The 20460-nt window shown below is 45.3% G+C and overlaps 1 protein-coding gene across 1 annotated transcript in view; it reads right to left on the bottom strand.

Annotated features, from left to right (window-relative positions):
- The window catches only part of ACTG2 (actin gamma 2, smooth muscle), a 28119-nt gene that overhangs the window by 6490 nt on the left and 1169 nt on the right, over window positions 1–20460 (bottom strand). Inside the window, exons 2-5 of the mRNA XM_055122735.1 lie at window positions 8949–9110; window positions 8426–8554; window positions 2207–2317; window positions 1712–1796 (exon numbers count right to left, since the gene is read on the bottom strand). Coding sequence (XP_054978710.1) covers window positions 1712–1796; window positions 2207–2317; window positions 8426–8554; window positions 8949–9074 — 451 coding nt within the window. The 5' untranslated portion in view covers window positions 9075–9110. The remainder of the gene's footprint in view (window positions 1–1711; window positions 1797–2206; window positions 2318–8425; window positions 8555–8948; window positions 9111–20460) is intronic.

Here is a 20460-nt window from a genome sequence, read left to right as displayed (position 1 = left end):
ACGATGCTGGGAATTGAACCCAGTGGGCCGCGTGCAATGCAAACGCCCTACCCGCTGTGCTATCGCTCCAGCCCCTGTTATTTGTTTTTGTTACATGTTGTCCTAGGGTGTTCTAGTCAATACAATAAGACAGAATATAAAACCAAGAGGTAGGGCCAGGAAGATATCTTAAAGAGGTGGAAGACATACCTTGCATGCATGAGACCCAGAGTTCAATCCCTAGCATCCTATGCCCTGCCCCCAGCACTAATAGGTGTAGCCCTGGCAGCTTCTCAGCACATATGGGTCACCTAATGGGTCAGCATTGCATGTCTGGGCCCAAGCACTGAACCATCAGTTCCAAACTGCTGTCAAACATCACCCAGAGAGGCCTTCAGGCCCCTGAGCACTTTTGGGGTGGCTCCCTCTAAAAGAGGTATTGTTATCAAAATAAAATAAAATTGTTATTGGGGCTGGAGCAATAGCATAGCAGGTAGGGCATTTGCCTTGCACACAGCCGACCCGGGTTCGATTCCCAGCATCCCATATTGTCCCCTGAGCACCGCCAGGAGTAAGTCCTGAGTGCAGAGCCAGGAGTAACCCCTGTGCATCGCTGGGTGTGACCCAAAAAGAAAAAAGAAAAATTGTTATTATTTTCAGATGTAATGGCTATATATGCCTAGAAGACCCGAGAGAAACAAATTAGAATCATTTTGAGCTAATAAGATGGTTCAGTAGAAAGCAAACAAATATCCAGAAACCACTAGCTTACTCATTTTCAAGAATGTTGACAATAGCATGTTTATAATATAACTATCACTGTATCACTGTCATGCCATTGCTCATTGATTTGCTCAAGCGGGCACCAATAACATCTCCATTGTGAGAATTGTTGTTACTGTTTTTGGCATATTGAATACGCCATGGGTAGTTTGTCAGGCTCTGCCATGTGGGTGAGATACTCTTGGTAGCTTGCCGGGCTCTCTGAGAGCGGCGGAGGGATCAAACCCAGGTCGGCCACGTGCAAGGCAAAAGCCCTACCCGCTGTGCTATAATAATAATAATAATAATAATAATAATAATAATAATAATAATAATAACTAGAGGTAAACTAAGTCCAGCAATAGAGATTTTCCCCCCCACTTTATGGGTCATACCTGGCGATACTCAGGGATTGCTCCTAGCTTTGCACTCAGGAATTAATCCTGGTGGAACTCAGGAATTAATCCTGGTGGTAATCCATATGGGATTCAAGGGATCATACCCGGGTCAGCTGTGTGCAAAGCAAATGCTGTACTATAACTCTGGCCCCAGAGAGGTGGTTTTTTTAAAAAAAAATTATGGAACCATCCTATAGCAATTTAATTGTGAACGTTAAGCATGATGTTTACAGCATAAAATTAAGTATAAAGTATAGGATGAGAAACTGTAATATGTTGTGCATTTCCTTATCACTGTCATTGTCGGTTGCAGTGAAATTATCTTTCACTGAATACAGTAGTTTTGACTTATTCGTGTAAACTCTTCCGGTTCTATCCGGCAGCCTGGCATGTGCATTCTGCATGGGGATTCCCTTCTCTTATTCTTAGGTTTCCCTGTACTTTGTCTAACTCTTTGGTTCCTCTGAGCAGGAGACTACATGCTCATGAGGCCAGCTTCTCCCTCCCCACCTCCCCCCAGTTCTTTCTCTCTCCCTGAGGTGTGTGAGGGAATAAATGATAAGTCTTCTTACCTGTGGTGCGGCCAGAAGCATAGAGGGAGAGCACAGCCTGGATGGCGACATACATGGCAGGAACATTGAAGGTTTCAAACATGATCTGAAAGGGCAGTACAGAATGAAGAACTTCCGGGCCAAATTCACAGTGCCGCTCAGCCCATAGAGTAGTGTGAACTCTTATTAAAGGCAGGAACTGTGCCTATTTACCCTCCCCCTCCTTCCCTATGCTCTAAGCATGGGATCATGCATGTAACAGGTTCTTAAAACAATTTTGGGTGATGGGGTCAGAATGATAGTATAGCAGGTAGGGAGTTTGCCTTGCACAAACCCCGGCATCCTATATGGTCCCCCCCGGAGTGATTCCTGAATGTAGAGCCAGGAATAACCCCTGATTATCACTGGGTGAGTGCCCCCCCCCCCCCACAGACTCCTGTTGAGTTGATGCTTGAAGGGGAGAAAGCATCCATGGTGCCTAGCTGTGTCTTTGTTCAAGTCCTCCTGGCCTCTTACCTGGGTCATTTTCTCCCTGTTGGCCTTGGGATTTAGGGGTGCTTCTGTGAGCAGTGTGGGGTGCTCTTCAGGTGCTACTCGCAGCTCATTGTAGAAGGAGTGGTGCCAGATCTGGTTAAGGAAAGAGTCAAGTGAGCCCCACAGACTCCTGGCATCTAGAAAATGCTGATTGGCATGCCCCTGCTGCGGGACTGGCACAATGTTTTAGAGATGGGCTGAATCTGGAGGAGGCCTGTCAGCCCGAGGAATTTCTGACGGACAGAGTTTATATATATTCTCAGACAGCACTCAGAACAGGGGTTATTATACTTAATACATCAGATTCCAAGGACCTTCTCTCTTTATGCTTCTCCTTCCTCTCCCCTGCTTTGTGTCCTGGATGGTTCAACATACTTTTCTTCATAGATACTGGAGATAATTGGCTAATGGAAAATATCAAGAGGATTGAGAATGGGGGAGGGAGGAAGAGAGAGAGAGAGAGAGAGAGAGAGAGAGAGAGAGAGAGAGAGATCAGGGTATCCCTTAGCAGTGTGGTGGTACTCCAGAACATGACTCCAGTGGAATAGACCCTCTCCCCCACCCCCACCCCTCAGGGCCTCACACATGCAACACAACTGGTCTTCCACTGAGCCACAACACAAGCTCTCCAGTTTGGAGCTTTGGCTCCAGCTTTTTTTTTTTTTTTTTTTTTTTTGCTTTTTGGGTCACACCCAGGGGTTACTCCTGGCTTTGCACTCAGGAATTGCTTCTGGCAGTGCTTGGGGGACCATATGGGATGCCGGGGATCGAACCCGGGTCGGCCACATGCAAGGCAAATGCCCTACCCGCTGTGCTATCACTCCGGCCCCTTTGGCTCCAGCTTTTACTGAATTCCAATGATACTACTCTCACCGCTTGTTCTTAGGGGTGATTTGGAGCATCCCCTCCATTGCTAGAACTGAACATCCCCTTCTGGTTCCCTAACCTTGCCCATATCTCCAAGCAGCTCTCCAGCATTGTCACAACTCTGCACATATATTGTCTCCTGCTGGGAATCTGATACACATTCTTGAGTTTTCAATGACTGTCAGTGGCAGACTAGTGCTTTAGAGTGGAACTTCTCAGCTCCAGCACTTGGACAGCTTAGAATGGGAAACTCTTTGTTGCCAGAGCCAACCTGGCTGTGATAGGAAGCTTAGCAGCATCCCTTGCTTTCACTCACAAGATACCGGTAGCACTTCCCCAGCTGTATCCAACAGTAATGACCCCAGACACTGACAGATGTCCCCTCAAAGGCAAACTTGTCTCCATCAAGAACCACTGCTATGAAGGAAGGTTTTTTTCCCTTTAGGTTTATTTTTCACTTTAGCGATTTGGTCCTCGGGATAACCAAACAAGCATCATTATCTCAGAAGGCATCAGCAGAGTGGTAGGAACATTGGCTTTGATCGCCTCAGAGGAGGAACAAAGGGACATTTGATTCCCCTGTGCCCGTATGTTTCGGGGTCTTGGCTTAGTACTTAGGACTGTGCGAAGGGGATGAGGATGAGAATCAAGTCAAGAATCAGACATGACTCCCGGGGCTTTGCCAAGTCTGGAGAAGAGAACCACAAAGAACACACAAACACAACCACATTTTAAGTGAAGGAAACCCTAGAGCAGTTATTTTCTGGGGAATCTGAGCAAATCCTGAAGACACCGGAAGGTCTCTGCAGGAGAGAGCATTTCAGGGTTTCAGAGGGAGGGATAGCACCAGTAAAGGCCCTGGTGTTTTCCAGAAGGGAAGGAGATAGTAGTGACGCTTCAGGAGTAATGGCACCATTTCCTAAATGGCACCCCCATCCCTTGTACTAGGATACCCTCGGATAATTGTTACAGGTACAGGCTCCTAGCTGGCACTCCAGACCCTTAAGACAAAGAATCTCTTAGTGTTGGGCCTAAGCATATTCATTTCATTATATTTTATCTTTTGGAGTTTTTAATAAGGTACTTTAAAAGTTAAAGATACTGATAATTTGCAAATTAGAAAAAAATTGTGGTTCCAGGGATCAAACCCAAGGCACATGGAAGGCAAGTGATCTACCACTGAGCTACAACCCCAGTCTAGAAAAAAAAAAGAATTGAAATCTCCCATATTTCTATTATCTAAAATTAAACAGTTATCTTTTGAGATTTTTCTTCTCTCTAATGTTTTGCCTTTCTGTATTTTCAACTTTATTACTATTAGCATTTATTTAATATATTTCAATTTTTTAATTATCCCAATGATATTTTCTGTTCAAATTTGCTTCCTGCCCTATTTTCATTAATATCATTTCCTTTCTCATACTATAGTTTCAATTTAATTAATTTTAAAATAGGAGTCACAACTGGCAGTGCTAGGACCCACCAGCGTCATACCTCGTAATACTTGGGTGCCAGGTAATGCTGAATATCAAACTAAGGATCTCACATCTGCTAGGCATGTGGTATACTGCTTGAGCCAGACCCAACCCATTACATATCTGTTTTTAATCAAGTGAGCTAACATTTGTTTTTCAATGCTCATATAGCATTTCACAGTAAATTGTCTATATAATCATATTGTAATCTGTAATCTTGTCCATTTGTTATTGTAAATAATATCATGATAACTGAATTTGTATATATTATATATAAATTTTGTATTCATTGTATTTTTCAGAGAAAGTAATTTTACTAGATTTACTGTGCAAAGATATCCCTTTTGAGTCTGTTTAATTTCTATTACCTACATCGAGGGTAGATAAGTCTGCACACTAGAATAAGAAAGTGCCTATTTCCCACACCTTTACCTGCATTCAATATTGTATTTCTAAAATATGAATATTTTTCTTTTACCATCCCCAGCAAGGATAAATCCTGGCTCTGCACTCAGGAATTACTCCTGGCGGTGCTCAGGGGACCATATGAGATGACAGGGATCGAACCAGGGTTGGCCACGTGCAAGGCAAGCACCTACATCCCCCTGTACTGTCTCTCCAGCCCCTAAAATAGGAATTTTTTTTTGCTTTTTGGGTCACACCTGGCGATGCACAGGGATTACTCCTGGCTCTGCACTCAGGAATTACTCCTGGCGGTGCTCAGGGGACCATATGGGATGCTGGGATTTGAACCCGGGTAGGCCGTGTGCAAGGCAAACACCCTACCCGCTATGCTATCACTCCAGCCCCTAAAATAGGAATATTTTCATAAGGAAAAATGATACCCAGTTGTTTCCCTTTGAAATATTTTATTTGTTTCAAATGAGTTTAATTTTTTTCACTTTTGCAACTTTTGTAATTTTACTTGAAAAATTATCTATTAGTTGTTTTGTCTTTTTGTGGCATAAACTTTGTATTTTTAGCTCTTAATTTGGTTTCCATTTGTTTAGTTTGGGGGGAATCACACCTAGCAGTGCATTGGGGATCATGCAGTTCAGGGATCAAACCTGGAACACCTGTGTGTACTTCAGGCTTTGAGTCATCCCCCCAACTTCTATCAGTGTATGTCAACTGTTCATAATACTCTGTCATTATAACTTGTGAATATTTTTTTTTGCCTTTTTGTGTGTGGGGGGGGAGTATGATTTAGATCACACCTGACAGTGCTTAGGGCTTACTCCAAACTGTACCCAGGGATCACCCCTGCTCAGGGGTCTATGTGTCATGCCAAGGATTAAACCTGGGTCAGCCACATGCAAGGCAATAGCCATACTCACTCCACTCTCTCTCCTACTCCTCTGCCTTATTTTTTTCTTATTTATTCCTCCGAGCCAACATTGTGATTATTTTTCAAAATTAAAATCAAAATTAATTAAGATTTTATTCTTGTTAAACTAATAAAAATAGAAGTTAGAATGATAGTTACCCAGAACTGGGGGCTGGGGGGGTGCGGGTGAGAAAATGGAAATGTGCCAGTCACGGAGGCACCAGACACCTGAGATTTGCTATGAGCATAAACCCTAAATTATCACACCACAAAAAGGTAGGTAGGTGAGCTGACATATACATTAATTAGCTTATATGTGGTGACTACTCTGTAATGTACTTGCTTATCAAATCAAATTATTTGCCTTCAAAACATACAATCACGATTGTCAGATTTTGACTGTAATGGCCCTGAACTACAGTGGGACAAGACAGACTTACCCTTTTCAGCCTTTCTTTTAAAGCACTTATATTTCAGTTTTTAAAAAAGCCTTTTCATATTGTGACTACTGTGAATAATGCATTTTGTTGGTGTTTTCGAATTAGATATTGCTAGATGTAGGAACAATGTGTGTCATTCCTGAGTATTAAGTATGGTCCAATCCTTTGGGGTTATATTAAGTATTTACTTGAGTCAATCGTCAAAGAATCCTAACGAAGAGAGTATAATTTTACGCTACAAATGAAGGATTTAGTGAAGGGAGGATGTTTTGTCCAGACCTCCCTGCCGGTGGCCACAGAGAGTGTGCTCTTAACCACTCTATTGTGAAACAAATGCTTTTGTGCATGTTATTCATTTATCTTACCATAGAGTGACTGAATCTAGGTCTTTGAAAAAAATATATTCAAAATACAGATTTCAGACTAACACTCTTTATTCCCAGTTGCAGTCTGCTCAATAAGCCTTTTATTACATTTCAAAAGGCCATCGTTGCAGAATCAAGAACTCTCAGAGAGCTGTCAGCAGAATTTATTAAAAGAGTATTAGAAAGGCTCTGTTAGCATTTTGCACATGTGATTTTATCACAATTTACCACTTAAAAATGAACTCCCCCCCCACCTCCCTCCCAGTGGGTGGGGCATTTGTCCTGCATACAGCCAACCCAGTTTGATCCCTGGTACACCATATGGTTCCCCAAGGCTGCCAGAAGTGATCTCTGGTTGCAGAACCAGGAGTAACTCCTGAGTATCACTGGATGTGACCAAAAATAAAAAACCAAAACAAGGGGCTGGAGAAATAGCACAGTGGATAGGGCATTTGCCTTGCATTCGGCCGACCAGGGTTTGATTCCCAGCATCCCACATGATTCACTGAGCATCACCAGGAGTAATTCCTGAGTGCAGAGCCAGGATTAACTCCTGTGCATCGCCAGGTGTCACCAAAAAAAAAAAAAAAAAAAATTAAAAAAATAGGACTGCCCCTTCTGTTTTCTTATACACAAAAAAAGCTTCTAGACCTAGACCAATTCCAACTCCTACTCAAGTAATTTAACAAATCATCATCCTAAAACTATCATGTCAGTTGCCCTCTCAGATCAGAAGGGGCGTGAAAAAGGGAAAGAAAGCCATTTGCCTGGAGGAACTAGCATTTTTAAATTTATTCATTTCTTTTTTTCTTTTTCTTTTAATTGAACCACCATGACCCGAAGACCAATGGAACAGAGTTGAATATTCTGTCACAGACTCTCAAATATATGATCACTTAATCTTTGATAAAGGAGCAAGAAATGTGAAGTGGAACAAGGAAAGCCTCTTCAACAAGTGGTGCTGGGAAAACTGGACAGCCAACTGCAAAAAAAATGAACTCTGAACTCTGATCTTTAATGCCAGGCACAAAAGTCAGATCAAAGTGGATTAAAGACCTCGATATCAGGCCTGAATCCATAAGGTACATGGAGGAAAATGTAGGCAGAACCCTCCATGACATTGAAGCTAAAAGCAGCTTTAAGGATGAGCCACCACTGACCAAGCAAGTGGAAACAAACATAAACCAAGGGGACTGCATTAAACTAAGAAGCTTCTGCACCTCAAAAGAAACAATGACCAAAATCCAGAGAGAGCCCATGGAATGGGAAAGAATATTTACCCAATACCCATCTGATAAGGAAGTAGCATTTTAAAGCAGGAAGTGCTGGGCCGGAGTGAAATGCTACCTGAGAGGTTGGAGCTGGGAACTAAGTAGGACCAGGCGGGTTTCAGGCAGGGAGCTAGTCACCTTACTCTTGGTCAATGAGGAGCTACTGAGGATTGCTGGGGAGGTGAGTGCTGTGATTTATCCATCTGGTTTTAGAAAGACAAACCTTGTAGAGTGTGAAGAATTAATTAGGGTGAGTGAGTTAGGAGGCAAAGAAATCAGTCAGGAAGCCAGTTCCAGAGATTGGGGGTCAGGGTGGCTGGAGAATGACCTGGGATACACAGAAAGAAAAGGAGGAGAAAAACACCTCAGTGGGGAAGGTAGTAGGTGTGGGTGCTGAGGGGAGTCACCCTGTGTGTTACCATGCACACATGGTAATGAGCCGGAGTTCACTGGTACCTTCTCCATGTCATCCCAGTTGGTGATGATGCCGTGTTCAATGGGGTATTTGAGAGTTAGGATCCCTCGCTTGCTCTGAGCCTCGTCTCCCACGTAGCTGTCTTTCTGGCCCATGCCCACCATCACGCCCTGCAAGGCGAAAGAGAAGGAAGGAGAAGTGAATTGCTGGAGGGCTCCACCCAGAGGCAAGCACTGAAGTCTCTGAAGGAGGGATGGAAATAGAAAAGTATCCTTTTCCTAGAAGCAAGACTTCTAGGGTAAGGAGTCAAGGGTGGAGGTAGAAGTGGTGGGGAGAGAATGCAGAGGATTTCCTTGTCTCTCTCTTCTCATATGACAATATAATTTTCTGAGTAAAAAATAAGGCATATGATAAACTACTTTCCTACAAACACACACACACACGCACACACACACACGCACACACACACACACACACACCACAAACACACAGTGCTCATCAGAATCCTCACAAGGCAGCACTTCCTCCAGGGGCTCAAGACCTTGGGTCCACATGAGTACACACCTGGTGGCGGGGGCGCCCCACGATGGAGGGGAAGACAGCCCGGGGCGCGTCGTCTCCTGCGAAGCCAGCCTTGCACAGGCCAGAGCCATTGTCACACACAAGTGCAGTGCTCTCCTCTTCGCACATGGTGAGTGTGGCTGAGTAAACCAGCGGCTGGCACACCTTGGGGTGGGCGAAGAAGGGAAAAAGTCAGTCCCTCGTCAAAATCATGTTGGAGGACTGCTCCTCCCTCCCCAATGACCCAACAACCCCTCTTCCCCTGTCAGTTAAACCTATTCGTAGACACAGCTTTGCAGACTCATGATTAAGCCTCAGAAGAGAGCAACAAGCTACCAGGAGTCCCGGCTTCAAACTCTGGGGCACCTTCAGTTGTGGGGCAGGTCAGGTAAGTCCCCGCTCTGCCAAAGTTCCTGACAGCCGAACTCACACCCCACAGCTGTGGCCATGCCAAGGACCCAGCTCCATTGCTTCATAGTTAAGCTCTGCAGAGGACCCAAACTGTCGGAAATTCCAGATACACTGGTCTTTGGACTGAGAACTCTGGAGTCTTCTTAGAGTGGGGGCAGACAGCCTCCTCCCTTCCCATCCCCAATCGTCCTTTTGAAAGTCCCAGCAACCATACCCCCTCTCTCACAATTGCTGCCCCCGTAAACTCATGGCCCAGTTAAATATTCTGGAGTTTCTGGAGCATGGCCCAGCGTTCACGGCTGCACAACACCTCCAAATTCTACCATTCTGACATCCCAGTAGGGGCACACCGAATTAGATGGGGATGTGGCATAGAAGTCAACTAAAGGTCAATTAACAAAAATGTTAACATAGGGGCTGAAGTGATAGCACAGCGGGTAGGGCGTTTGCCTTGCACACGGCCAACCCAGGTTTGAATCCCAGCATCCCATATTGTCCCCCAAGCACCTCCAGAAGTAATTCCTGAGTGCATGAGCCAGGAGTGACCCCTGAGCATCGCTGGGTGTGACCCAAAAAGAAAAAACAAAACAAAACAAAAAACCATTAACATAGAAGGGTCAACTAACAACAACAGCTTAATAAACCCTCAAAGACAATGTCCCCATGGTGAGATAAAACTGTTTTCACAAATGTTCTTTTACTGAAGTGTTCTTTGATAATTCCATTAGCCACTCAGTTGTTATTTATTCACTATTTGTGGTGGGGGCATAGCAGAACTTACTCCTTGCTCTGTGCTAAGGACTCACTCCTGACAGGACTTGGGGGTCCATATGGGGTGCTGGGGATTACACCGGTGCTGGGGTCAGCCCTGTGCATGGCTAAGTATAAGTAATGTAAAATGTGGACATAAATTCAATGTCACCGGTGTTCAATGTGACTCCATAGGTCTGATGTCTGTATAAGGAGAGTAGGTTAGAACACAAGAACATTTAGCTCTGTGCTTTAAGCTGCTGCGCTGCCATTCTTTGCCGAGTAAAACCCAGCAAACGAACACAGCTGTCTTCCAAAAACCTGAAATACAAAACTGTGATCCATGGGAAAGAAATTCTAGAACACTGGCATGTAGGGAAGGAGTTGAGAAAAATGAGGTGTTTCTGTTGAAGAATTGTCTTTTACTATATACAAACTACTCCTATAGATCAATAAGAATGAAGTAAATAGTCAAATAGAAAAACCAAGAGTTTGAATAGACCATTGACAGAAAAGGAAATGCAAATCCCCAACAAAAGTAGGAAAAGAAAGTCATTTGTTATCAAGGACATGCAAATAAAAGTTAACCTTTGTCTCTCATCACACCTTTGAGTCAAAGTCCTCTGAAAGGTGTTTCTAAGGTGTAGGAAAATGGAGCTCCCTTTAACCAGGAAAATACAAACATAACTAATTTATTATTATTATTATTTATTTATTTATTTGCTTTTTGGGTCACACCCAGCGATGCACAGGGGCTACTCGTGGCTTTACACTCAAGAATTACTCCTGGCGGTGCTGGGGGACCATATGGGATGCTGGGAATCAAACCCGGGTCAGCTGCGTGCAAGGCAAACGCCCTACCCGCTGTGCTATCACTCCAGCCCCCACAAACATAATTTAAATACCTAAAAGAACCAACTGATGGAATATTGTTAAGAAAGGAGCCAAGGTGACCTATCTGAAGTAATGTGGATAGATTTCTACTCAGTGAGAAGTATATAATAGAAAGTACAGCAAAAAAAGGAGTTGTGTTTTTTGTTTTTTGTTTTTTGCTTTTTGGGTCACACCTGGCAATGCACAGGGGTTACTCCAGGCTCTGCACTCAGGAATTACCCCTGGCGGTGCTCAGGGGACCATATGGAATGCTGGGAATCGAACCCGGGTCGGCCGCGTGCAAGGCAAACGCCCTACCCGCTGTGCTATCACTGCAGCCCGAGTTGTTTTTGTTTTTTTTAAAACATACTATACTTTGTAGTTTTCATGATTTTCTTTGTGTGGCCACAAATACATAGCAAAATGTTCTGGGGGGGAAGTGTCTAAAACTGATTCTAGTGATTATCTCTGGATGGAAGAGGGGTCTGGGAGAGGAGGTGAAAGCTGTGATCATTTAATTTTACAAGGAGTCTGTATTCATGTGTAGTTTGTAATTAAAATCAATAGCATAGCATGTCATTAAGGATAAAAAAGATGCAGTCGGGCTGGAGAGGAACACAGGGGTGAAGGGACTTTCTTGCTTTGCATATGGCTGACCCTGCTTTCATCCCTGGCACCACATATAGTCCCTCCAGCACTGCCATGCATGATCCTCGAGCACAGAGCCAAGAGTAAGTCCTATTATGCTCAGATGTGTGAGCATAATAGGACTTCTCTCTGAGAGAGAAGAGAAACGTGGGCCCCCTTCCAAATATAGAAACACCCTATTTTCCACATTGATATCAGAATTAGGGCAGCTACATAGTGATGAGGAAATTTTCAAACTTCTGTTGCAGGTGGTTTTCTTTTCTGGGGTGGGGATTAGAGGGGGAGCAGTTAACAGACCACACCTACAAAATCTTGGCGCTCAGTGATAAGGGAAAAGCAACTGATGTTGGAAGCACAAATTCCCCAGGTGGGACAGGTAGAATTTTGGAAAAGTCTGTAGATAAGGGGTTGGGAAGACTAATTTTCTCTTCTTTTCTTTTCTTTTTAAAAAAATAACAAACCACCATGAGAGGCATAGTTATAAAGTTGCTCATGATTGGGTTTCAATTCTAACATCCAGAGAAAAGAGGCATGAGAAGTGGGGGAAAGGCAGGTGTGGGGGAGGAAGGTCGCCACTAAAGCTTTATCTGGAGTGTGCAAGCAGGGTCAGAGAGAAAGCTCCAAGGGCTGGGTACGTGCTCTGCATAATGAAGGCCTGAGCTCAACCCTGGTACAGCATGCTCCTCAGAGCATTGGTGGAATGAACCCTGAGCACAGAGCTGGCCATAGGGTTTTTGTTTGTTTGTTTGTTTGTTTTTGCTTTTTGGGTCACACCCAGTGATGCACAGGGGTTACTCCTGACTCTGCACTCAGGAACTACTCCTAGCGGTGCTCAGGGGACAATATGGGATGCTGGGAATCGAACCCGGGTTAACCGCGTACAAGGCAAACACCCTACCCGCTGTGCTATTGCTCCAGCCCCCAGAGCTGGGCATAGATCCTGAACAATGGCCAGGTGCAAAAGTGGTAGTGGATGGGGGGGCGGTGACAGAAGGGGCAGGGATTGAAAGAAAGTGCATCCAACAAATAGTCTGCCTTGTGTGGGGGATGGGTAGGGAGAAGAATTATAGCTCTACGGTGGGATTGTCATTGAAATATATTAAACTCAACTATCAGTAACTCTGTAAGTCACAGTTCTTTAATAAAAATAAATTAATTTTTAAAATTAAGTGAAAAAATAAACAAAGAAAATCCTGTGACTTTAGCTCCTCAACAGCCTGACATGGAAGGTGGAGCATATAACTCATGACCAAAGTAAGAGGAAACGGAGCCATAGGGCTGTGACTAGGAGGTCAGAAAGGCTAATCGAGGCTGAGCAGAAACTTATTAATAAAAGTTTGAAGACTGCAAGATTCCTTTCCCTATTATGTTTAAAGCAGCCAAATCTGAGGGGAGAGGCCCAGTGAACATCTTAAATCCAGCTCTGCCGATCTGTCGAGTTTCATGGCCTTCACTTCCAGTCCTGGGGATCAGTTCTGAAGCTTCTATTCCAACCCAGGGAAACCCAAAGGGTCTGACCCTACTGTATTATCTCTGGCCTCACTTTTCCTCTTGCCTGTTCTTGGCCTTCTCTGTGCTGAGTTCCATCCTGTTCATTGCCTCTTCTTTCTTTGGAGGCAGAATCCTGACCTCTAATTTCTGTCACTGCATTTTCATGAGGACTCTCTAGCTCACTGCTCTCGGTCACCGCTCCTCTTTGCTCCCATAGCACCTTGAACTTGCCCAAGCAATGATCAGCTCTAAATACCAACTCCTCAGTAGCTCTCTAAAGTCTGAGTCTGCCTCCGTCTCCAGCGATTCTTCTGAGTGCCTAATACGTGATTGCAGAGGGAGGTTCTCAGGTATATGTTATCAAAATGAGTGAGTAAAGAAACTGGAGGCTGGTGAAGAGTTTTAGAACAACAAAGGAAAACTCAACAGTAGGGAAGAAACTAAGGTCCAAAGTGAGGTGGAAATCAAAAGAGAAGATTATCAGGTTGATCTCGGTGGACCTGTAGGTCTGAACTTCTGAATATATGGATTGCAGGTTCCTAACCTCCTACCAAATTAGAAGAATGGAGATATGGGGAGATGTCCCAAGACTGGAGATGAGTAAAGATTCCAATGTTCAAAACAGGGAAGAAAAAAAATATTAATTACTTTATAACTTCAGGGTCTGGAGTGATAACACAGTGGGTAGGGCACTTGCCTTGCATGTGGCCGACCCGGGTTCAATTCCTCTGTCTCTCTCGGAGAGCCTGGCAAGCTACCAAGAATATCTCACCCGCATGGCAGAGACTGGCAAGCTACCTGTGGAGTATTCGATATGCCAAAAACAGTAACAAGTCTCACAATGGAGATGTTACTGGTGCCCGCTTGAACAAATTGATGAACAACGGGATCACAGTGCTACAGTGCTATATAACTTCAGATAATCTTGATCAGCATGCTATAAAACATTAAAGCATTATTTAGCAATTCTTGGGCCAAAAAGCTAGCACTGGGCATTTGTCTTGCATGCCCTTCAAACCCTTGTACCACATCTGGTCCCCTGAACATCAGAACCACCTGGGGCCAACATGCAGGCAGTGTGCCCCTTCTCCCCAAAGCAGTAATTTTTAAAAAATAATAATTAGTAATAGTTTCCTAAGAGCAAATGTGGGGCTAACAGATCTTCTCTTTCTCTCCCACCCACCCCCAGGACCCCAGGCTGGGAATGCAGAGAAGGTGGGAGTCATTAGCCTGAGTAGATATCAGCATCTGACAAGCTCTCTTGAGATAGCTCTATTGATAAAGCCATTCAGGTCAGACAATAAATCAGTTAGACATATTTACAGTTGCTTGAGTTATAGTCACTGAAAGGTGCTAATTAGTAGGTCAAGGTCAACCCAGAGGCTTCACTCAGCCTCTTGTCCTTTCATACATGACATATTAATAAATGAGTCAGAGGAGAGCGGAAAACACGTGCTGATCAAACTCCCAGATAAAGCAGAGCTGGGGAGAGTGAGTAATGCTCAATATATGCAATGGAAGAATTAAATCCAAGAATGTCTGACCGAGCAGAGAAAGTGAGCCGAATCCACTAAGATGAAAGCAAAGGGATGTGAGACTGTGCGTGTGAGTCTCGCTAAAGAAACACAGCGTCCCAGTGACGCTTCAGGGAGCAAGACCTGGTGGTCCCGGAGTCTGCAGTGAGCTAAGGGCCTGGAGAAGTACGTCCATGCCTGCTGTTTGGGATCACCCTTGCAGGGGAAAATGTGGAGATGTGGGCTCACTCACAGCTGATGAATGCCAAATTATAATTATACTCCTCTCAGGGGAGTAGAATTTCAAATTTTTGATAATTTGAATTATCAAAAGCCTTTAAGAAATGCACCTTTGACTCCCCAGAGACACGTCAGGGAATTTAATCCTTGGAAAACTCTCTTGGGTCAGTACAAAATTTGGCCAGGAGACAGGACATCCCAGATTTGTTTAAAATAACCTAAGTCAGGGGCCGGAGTGATAGCACAACGGGTAGGGGGTTTGCCTCGCATGCGGCCGACATCGATCCCCGGCATCCCATATGGTCCCCCAAGCACCACCAGGAGTAATTCCTGAGTGCAAAGCCAGGAGTAACCCCTGAGCATCACTGGGTGTGACCCAAAAAGCAAAAACAAACAAACACACACAAAAAAAAACAAAAACAAAAACAATAACCTAAGTCAGAAACAGTGTTAATATTGAAAAAAATGTATTGAATAATGAATTGGTTTGTAAACTAATTGCAGAACCTCTATACAATGAAAAGAGCAGGTTTGAAACAGTCGAAAAGGTGTTTTGTCAGGCGAAATAGAGCCATATTCTCCATGCTTCCATTCTGGGGAGAAATATATCCTTTTAAGAAATATAATATAATATAATATATATACATATATATAAAACAAATTTTAATTAAGATATCATGGTTTGGGAAAATGGATCTTTATTTGAAGTGAGGGCGCCGTATAAGACTTACTCCTGGTTCTGTGCTCAGGAATCACCCCTGATGTTGCTTGGGGGACCATATGTGGGCTGGGGCTGGAACTGGGGTTGGCAGCATGTAAGGCAAGCACCTTAACCTCTGTGCCATCTCTCTGGGAAAAGATATCTTTAATTACAATGATTTAGTGGTTTTTTCAGACCGAGCAGTAGCACAGTGGGTAGGGCGTTTGCCTTGCATGCGGCCAACCTGGCTTGATTCCTCCGTCCCTCTCGGAGAGCCCAGCAAGCTACCGAGAGTATTCTGCCCGCACGGCAGAGCCTGGCAAGATACCCAAGGTGCATTCGATATGCCCCAAATAGTAACAAGTGTCACAATGGAGACGTTACTGGTGCCCACTAGAGGGAAGACAGCGCTACAGTATCTACCTAATCCTCACAAAAGCCCCCAGAGAAGATATTTTTATTACCACAGTACAGGTTGGGAACCAAGTATCAGGGCCATGGCAGAATTCAGCCCAAGCGTCCTGACTGGGAAGAGGCAGGGCCACATCTGATACAGGGACCCATGTCTGTGCTGCTCCTTCCTCGCCGCCCTCCCCTCCACAGCTCTGCTGATTTTTGCTTCTGCCTCAATTCCTAAAACTGCTCTCTAGTCAAAGGGTCAGTGCTCTTTCCTGTGAACCTCTGAGCCCCACCCCCCCGGCACAGCTGTGTAGCCACTCCTGTCTCCAGTCTCTGCCTCACTCCGCACTCTGCACCGTGCAGGTGCTTCATAAATGACCACCGCTCCCCACCCCCACGGAGTCTCCTCTGTGCTGGGACCCCAGGACCCCCACAGTCCAACCTCATCGGCCACCCAGACATGAATGGGAACCACCGAGACTGCTCTTCACAAGCTGGCCAGCACCTATGCCTGGTGTTGGAGCGGGGTACACCTGGAGGGAGAGGCAACTCGGGAAGCTCCAAGGTGGCCCAGATCCAAGCCTCACCTCTGCGACTGCTACCCGCAGCTCCCCTCAGCATGGCTCTCTTGTACAATTTATTGCTCTAGCTTGCCTGACTTTCCCTCTTTGTCTTCTCCTGAGGTTCCCAATACACAGAGAGACAGCATGTTAACATGTGGTCCCCAGGCAGAGTAATAGTTAAGCCACAGAGCCACCTACAGCCACCAACCGGGCCATCCTGATGCACCAAGGGTGGCTTTGAATCATCCCTTTGGAAGGCAGAACAGGATGAGAAGAGAAGGGGTTGAAGCAGGCTTATGTGGTGGGCCCGGAAGGGAGGCGCTCTGGGGCCTCCACTGGGCCCATGGAAGAAGGGAGTTAAGATTGGGGCTGGAGCGATAGCACAGCGGGTAGGGCGTTTGCCTTGCACGAGGCTGACCCGGGTTCGATTCCCAGCATCTCATATGGTCCCCCGAGCACCCCCAGGAGTGATTCCTGAGTGCAGAGCCTGGAGTAACCCCTGAGCATCGCCAGGTGTGACCCAAAAAGAAAAAAAAAATCCCTGGGCCAAGGGAACAGACTCTCCTGAAGTCCCTGCCAGAAGAAATTCCAGGCCTTCTTCAGCGGCTGCTCTGTAATTTGTGGCTAGACTTGAGTGTGTCAGCTGAACCCATGCCAAAGGCCATGTGGTTTCCTGGGGTCACAGCCTCCGTGTGCTTGTGGGAAGCCAAGCGAATTATTCTGGCTCCTGCAGCAGCAACTACATCTGGGCTTCATTGAGGATTTCACAGAGTTGGAAATACAGGCCCCCTTACTCCACCCCCCTTAAAGATGGCTGAAAACCAAAGACAATAACAAGTGCAAAGAACTTGTTCACTCACTCAACTCCCTGGTCACCCCCCAAGCAGATGGGAGGCGGAGACCTTAACCCCCCTCTGACATTCTGAAGGACACATGGTTGGGCTTTGGGGATTCATCCAAGTCTCCTTTCTTTGTCTTTCTCCTCAGGAAACCCCTTTCCTGTGCCTCAGAACATGTCAGGCTTTCAGTTTTCTTAACTATAAAATGGAAGGGATAACATCGTCGCCCAGGATGATGGATTGGAGAATGGAAATGAAAATTCATTATAAATTGCACATCTAAACTAAAACCTGCTTCTTTGGATCCCTACAAAGTAAGACTGATGTGGACAGCTTTAAATGGTTGCATCATCTCATCAATGAAGCCAAAGGACAATATTCCTGGACTCGGCAACATGGGTGAGTGAGAGGGCATTTGTCTTGCAGACCTGAGTCTGCAAGCTTGGCCTTTGGCACTATCCCAGGTGCCACGTGTAACCCCTTGCCATTTGTGATCCCTACATGTATGCCATTTGTGAGATTACATGTGTGCCTCCCACACCCCACCATGTGTAAGCACCACAACCAAGAATGTGATGCCTGGCAGGCACCATGAATAAAAATGTTCACAAGCACCACGATTAGTATGTGCAAGAGAGAGAACACAGCAACCAAGAGAACGCAGTGACCGAGTGCACACCCCACTCATGGCAGTGACAGCAAACAAAGGGAAGGGAGATGGAAAGAGCTGAAAAGAAAAGAATAGTATTCTATAACCCAAGGAAATGATAACAATTCAAATTCTGGTGTCTAAAATGTTTTACTGGAACATCGCTGCACTCTCTAGCTGACATAGCTGGCCATAGCTAGCATTTCTATCACTATCACGGCAACATTGAGTAGTCACAGAGACATTTAGACTCACCAGAAGCCTAAATTATCTACAATCTGGCTATCTGCAGAGAAACTTTGTCAACCTCTTTTGTAAAAGGCTGCAAAGAACAGATTCTTTCCCATCTCACTTGTCCCCAGGATGAAATCTTTTATACCAAATGGACTTGAATGATTCATTTCATGGATCAGTGGTTATGGAAAGTTGAGTTTACACCAGTTCACAAAAACATTCTCATTTTAGTTTAGTTATAGTTCTGTTTGGGGCTACTTCTGGCTCAGTGCTCAGGGGTTACTCCTAGAAGTGCTGAGGGACTGTATGTGGTACTGGGGAACCATAGGAGGTACTAGGGAATGAACATGGAACTCCTTCATACAAAGCATGTGCTCCAGTCCATGGAGCTGTTTCTCCAGTCCTAACACTTTCATTATAGAGGGAAAATTAAGCTGTAAAAGGAAGGTGAGGTTTTTTTTTCTTTTTGGGTCACACCTAGCGATGCACAGGGGTTACTCCTGGTTTTGTACTCAGGAATTACCTCTGGCGGTGCTCAGGGGACCATATGGGATGCTGGGAATATGAACCTAGGTCGGCCGCGTTCAAGGCAAACTCCCTACCCGCTGTGCTATTGTTCCAGCCCCCGAGGTTTTAACCAATAGTTGGGGAAATATTTTGAGGTGATGGCTTCAAGCCACACCAGACAATGAGGTTTTAACCAATAACTGGGGAAATATTTTGAGTTGATGGCTTCAAGCCACACAGAAGCAGCTTCCTGTTAGAATTTGCGTCCCATATATCCTTAGCATCAGAGGCCAGGCTGAGAGAGGCAGATCCGCGAAAAACACAGCCACAGGGGGAAATTTTTTATAACATCTCTATTTAGCTCCAGGGTATTTCAGCTTGGTTGGTATATATTAGGTAAATTAAACACAACTTGTGGTTATATTTCCTTTTTTTTCTTCGCTCCTGCCATTTTGACTTTTGCTTGGACTTCATTTACTCCTGTGCTTATTGTGAGCCTGGGCCCCTCTCCTGACCTGCAGGGCTCACCCAGAAGGGCAGCTATGGGGCTGGAGTGATAGCACAGCGGGTAGGGCGTTTGCCTTGCACGCGGCCCACCCGGGTTCGAATCCCAGCATCCCATATGGTCCCCTGAGCACCGCCAGGGGTGATTCCTGAGTGCATGAGCCAGGAGTGACCCCTGTGCATTGCTGGGTGTGACCCAAAAAGCAAAAAACAAAACAAAACAAAAAAACAGAAGGGCAGCTATATCCTGGGGTCCTGGAAACTCAACTCCACCTTCGTAACTTCTCAATGCTTCACCATCCTTTAACTCATAAGAAGCACCTCAGAGAACCACAATACTCAGTGTGGCAACCACGCCCAACGCCCTTATTTCCTGCCCAACCAATCCCTAGGCACTTTTTTTTTTGGCTTTCTGGATCAAACCTGGCAATGCACAGGGGTTACTCCTGGGTGCTCAGGAAAGACCATATGGGATGCTGGGAATCGAACCCAGGTTGGCCGCGTGCAAGGCAAACGCCCTACCCGCTGTGCTATCGCTCCAGCCCCTCCCTAGGCACTTTCAGTCCTACCTCTACTACCTAGAGAACCAAGTGGGGTCGTTTTACACTGCAGTATTGTTCTTGCCGGGTTCCCTGTTGCATTCCATGCTCCAGTTGCCAGGGCAATTCCTTCTAAAGGCAAATTCATTACTCTTACCTGGCTGTGTCCCCCGCTCTCCAAATCCTTGACTATAGTGAATAAAACTCCGACAAAACTGGCCCTCACCTGTCTGATCTTAGTTTACCCCATTTTTGTTTTGTCCTCAATTGTCAATTTAGCGGAGTTGAGTCACTTAAAAAATTCCAAAGACAAGGCTCCCTCTGCTCTGTCACTTTGCCCACTTCAGGGCCCGATGGGCTCATTCCTCTAGGAAACTTTACCTGATAACTCCAGGACTAAGTGAAGGCTTCCTTTTTTGAGCTTTTATCCCTTTTCTTTTATACATTTTCTTCAGGATTTCCATGTATTCATCTGGCACATCATAAGTGCCTCATGACCATCAGTGGGATGAACAAAGGCAAGGAGGAAAGAAATCTAACCTCAAGGTCGTGATGTCATAGTGCCCAGCTTGCTTTCCCAAGGCCCCTGTGGAATCTTCTCATTGCACTTTCCCCAGCACCCACCCATCTCTGTCCCCTAAATCTCTGGCTTTT

Source organism: Sorex araneus, chromosome X (assembly GCF_027595985.1).
Source record: "Sorex araneus isolate mSorAra2 chromosome X, mSorAra2.pri, whole genome shotgun sequence".
Taxonomy (NCBI): Eukaryota; Metazoa; Chordata; class Mammalia; order Eulipotyphla; family Soricidae; genus Sorex; species Sorex araneus.
Note: the sequence above shows the minus strand (reverse complement) of the source record. Positions and strands in the feature narration are given on the sequence as shown.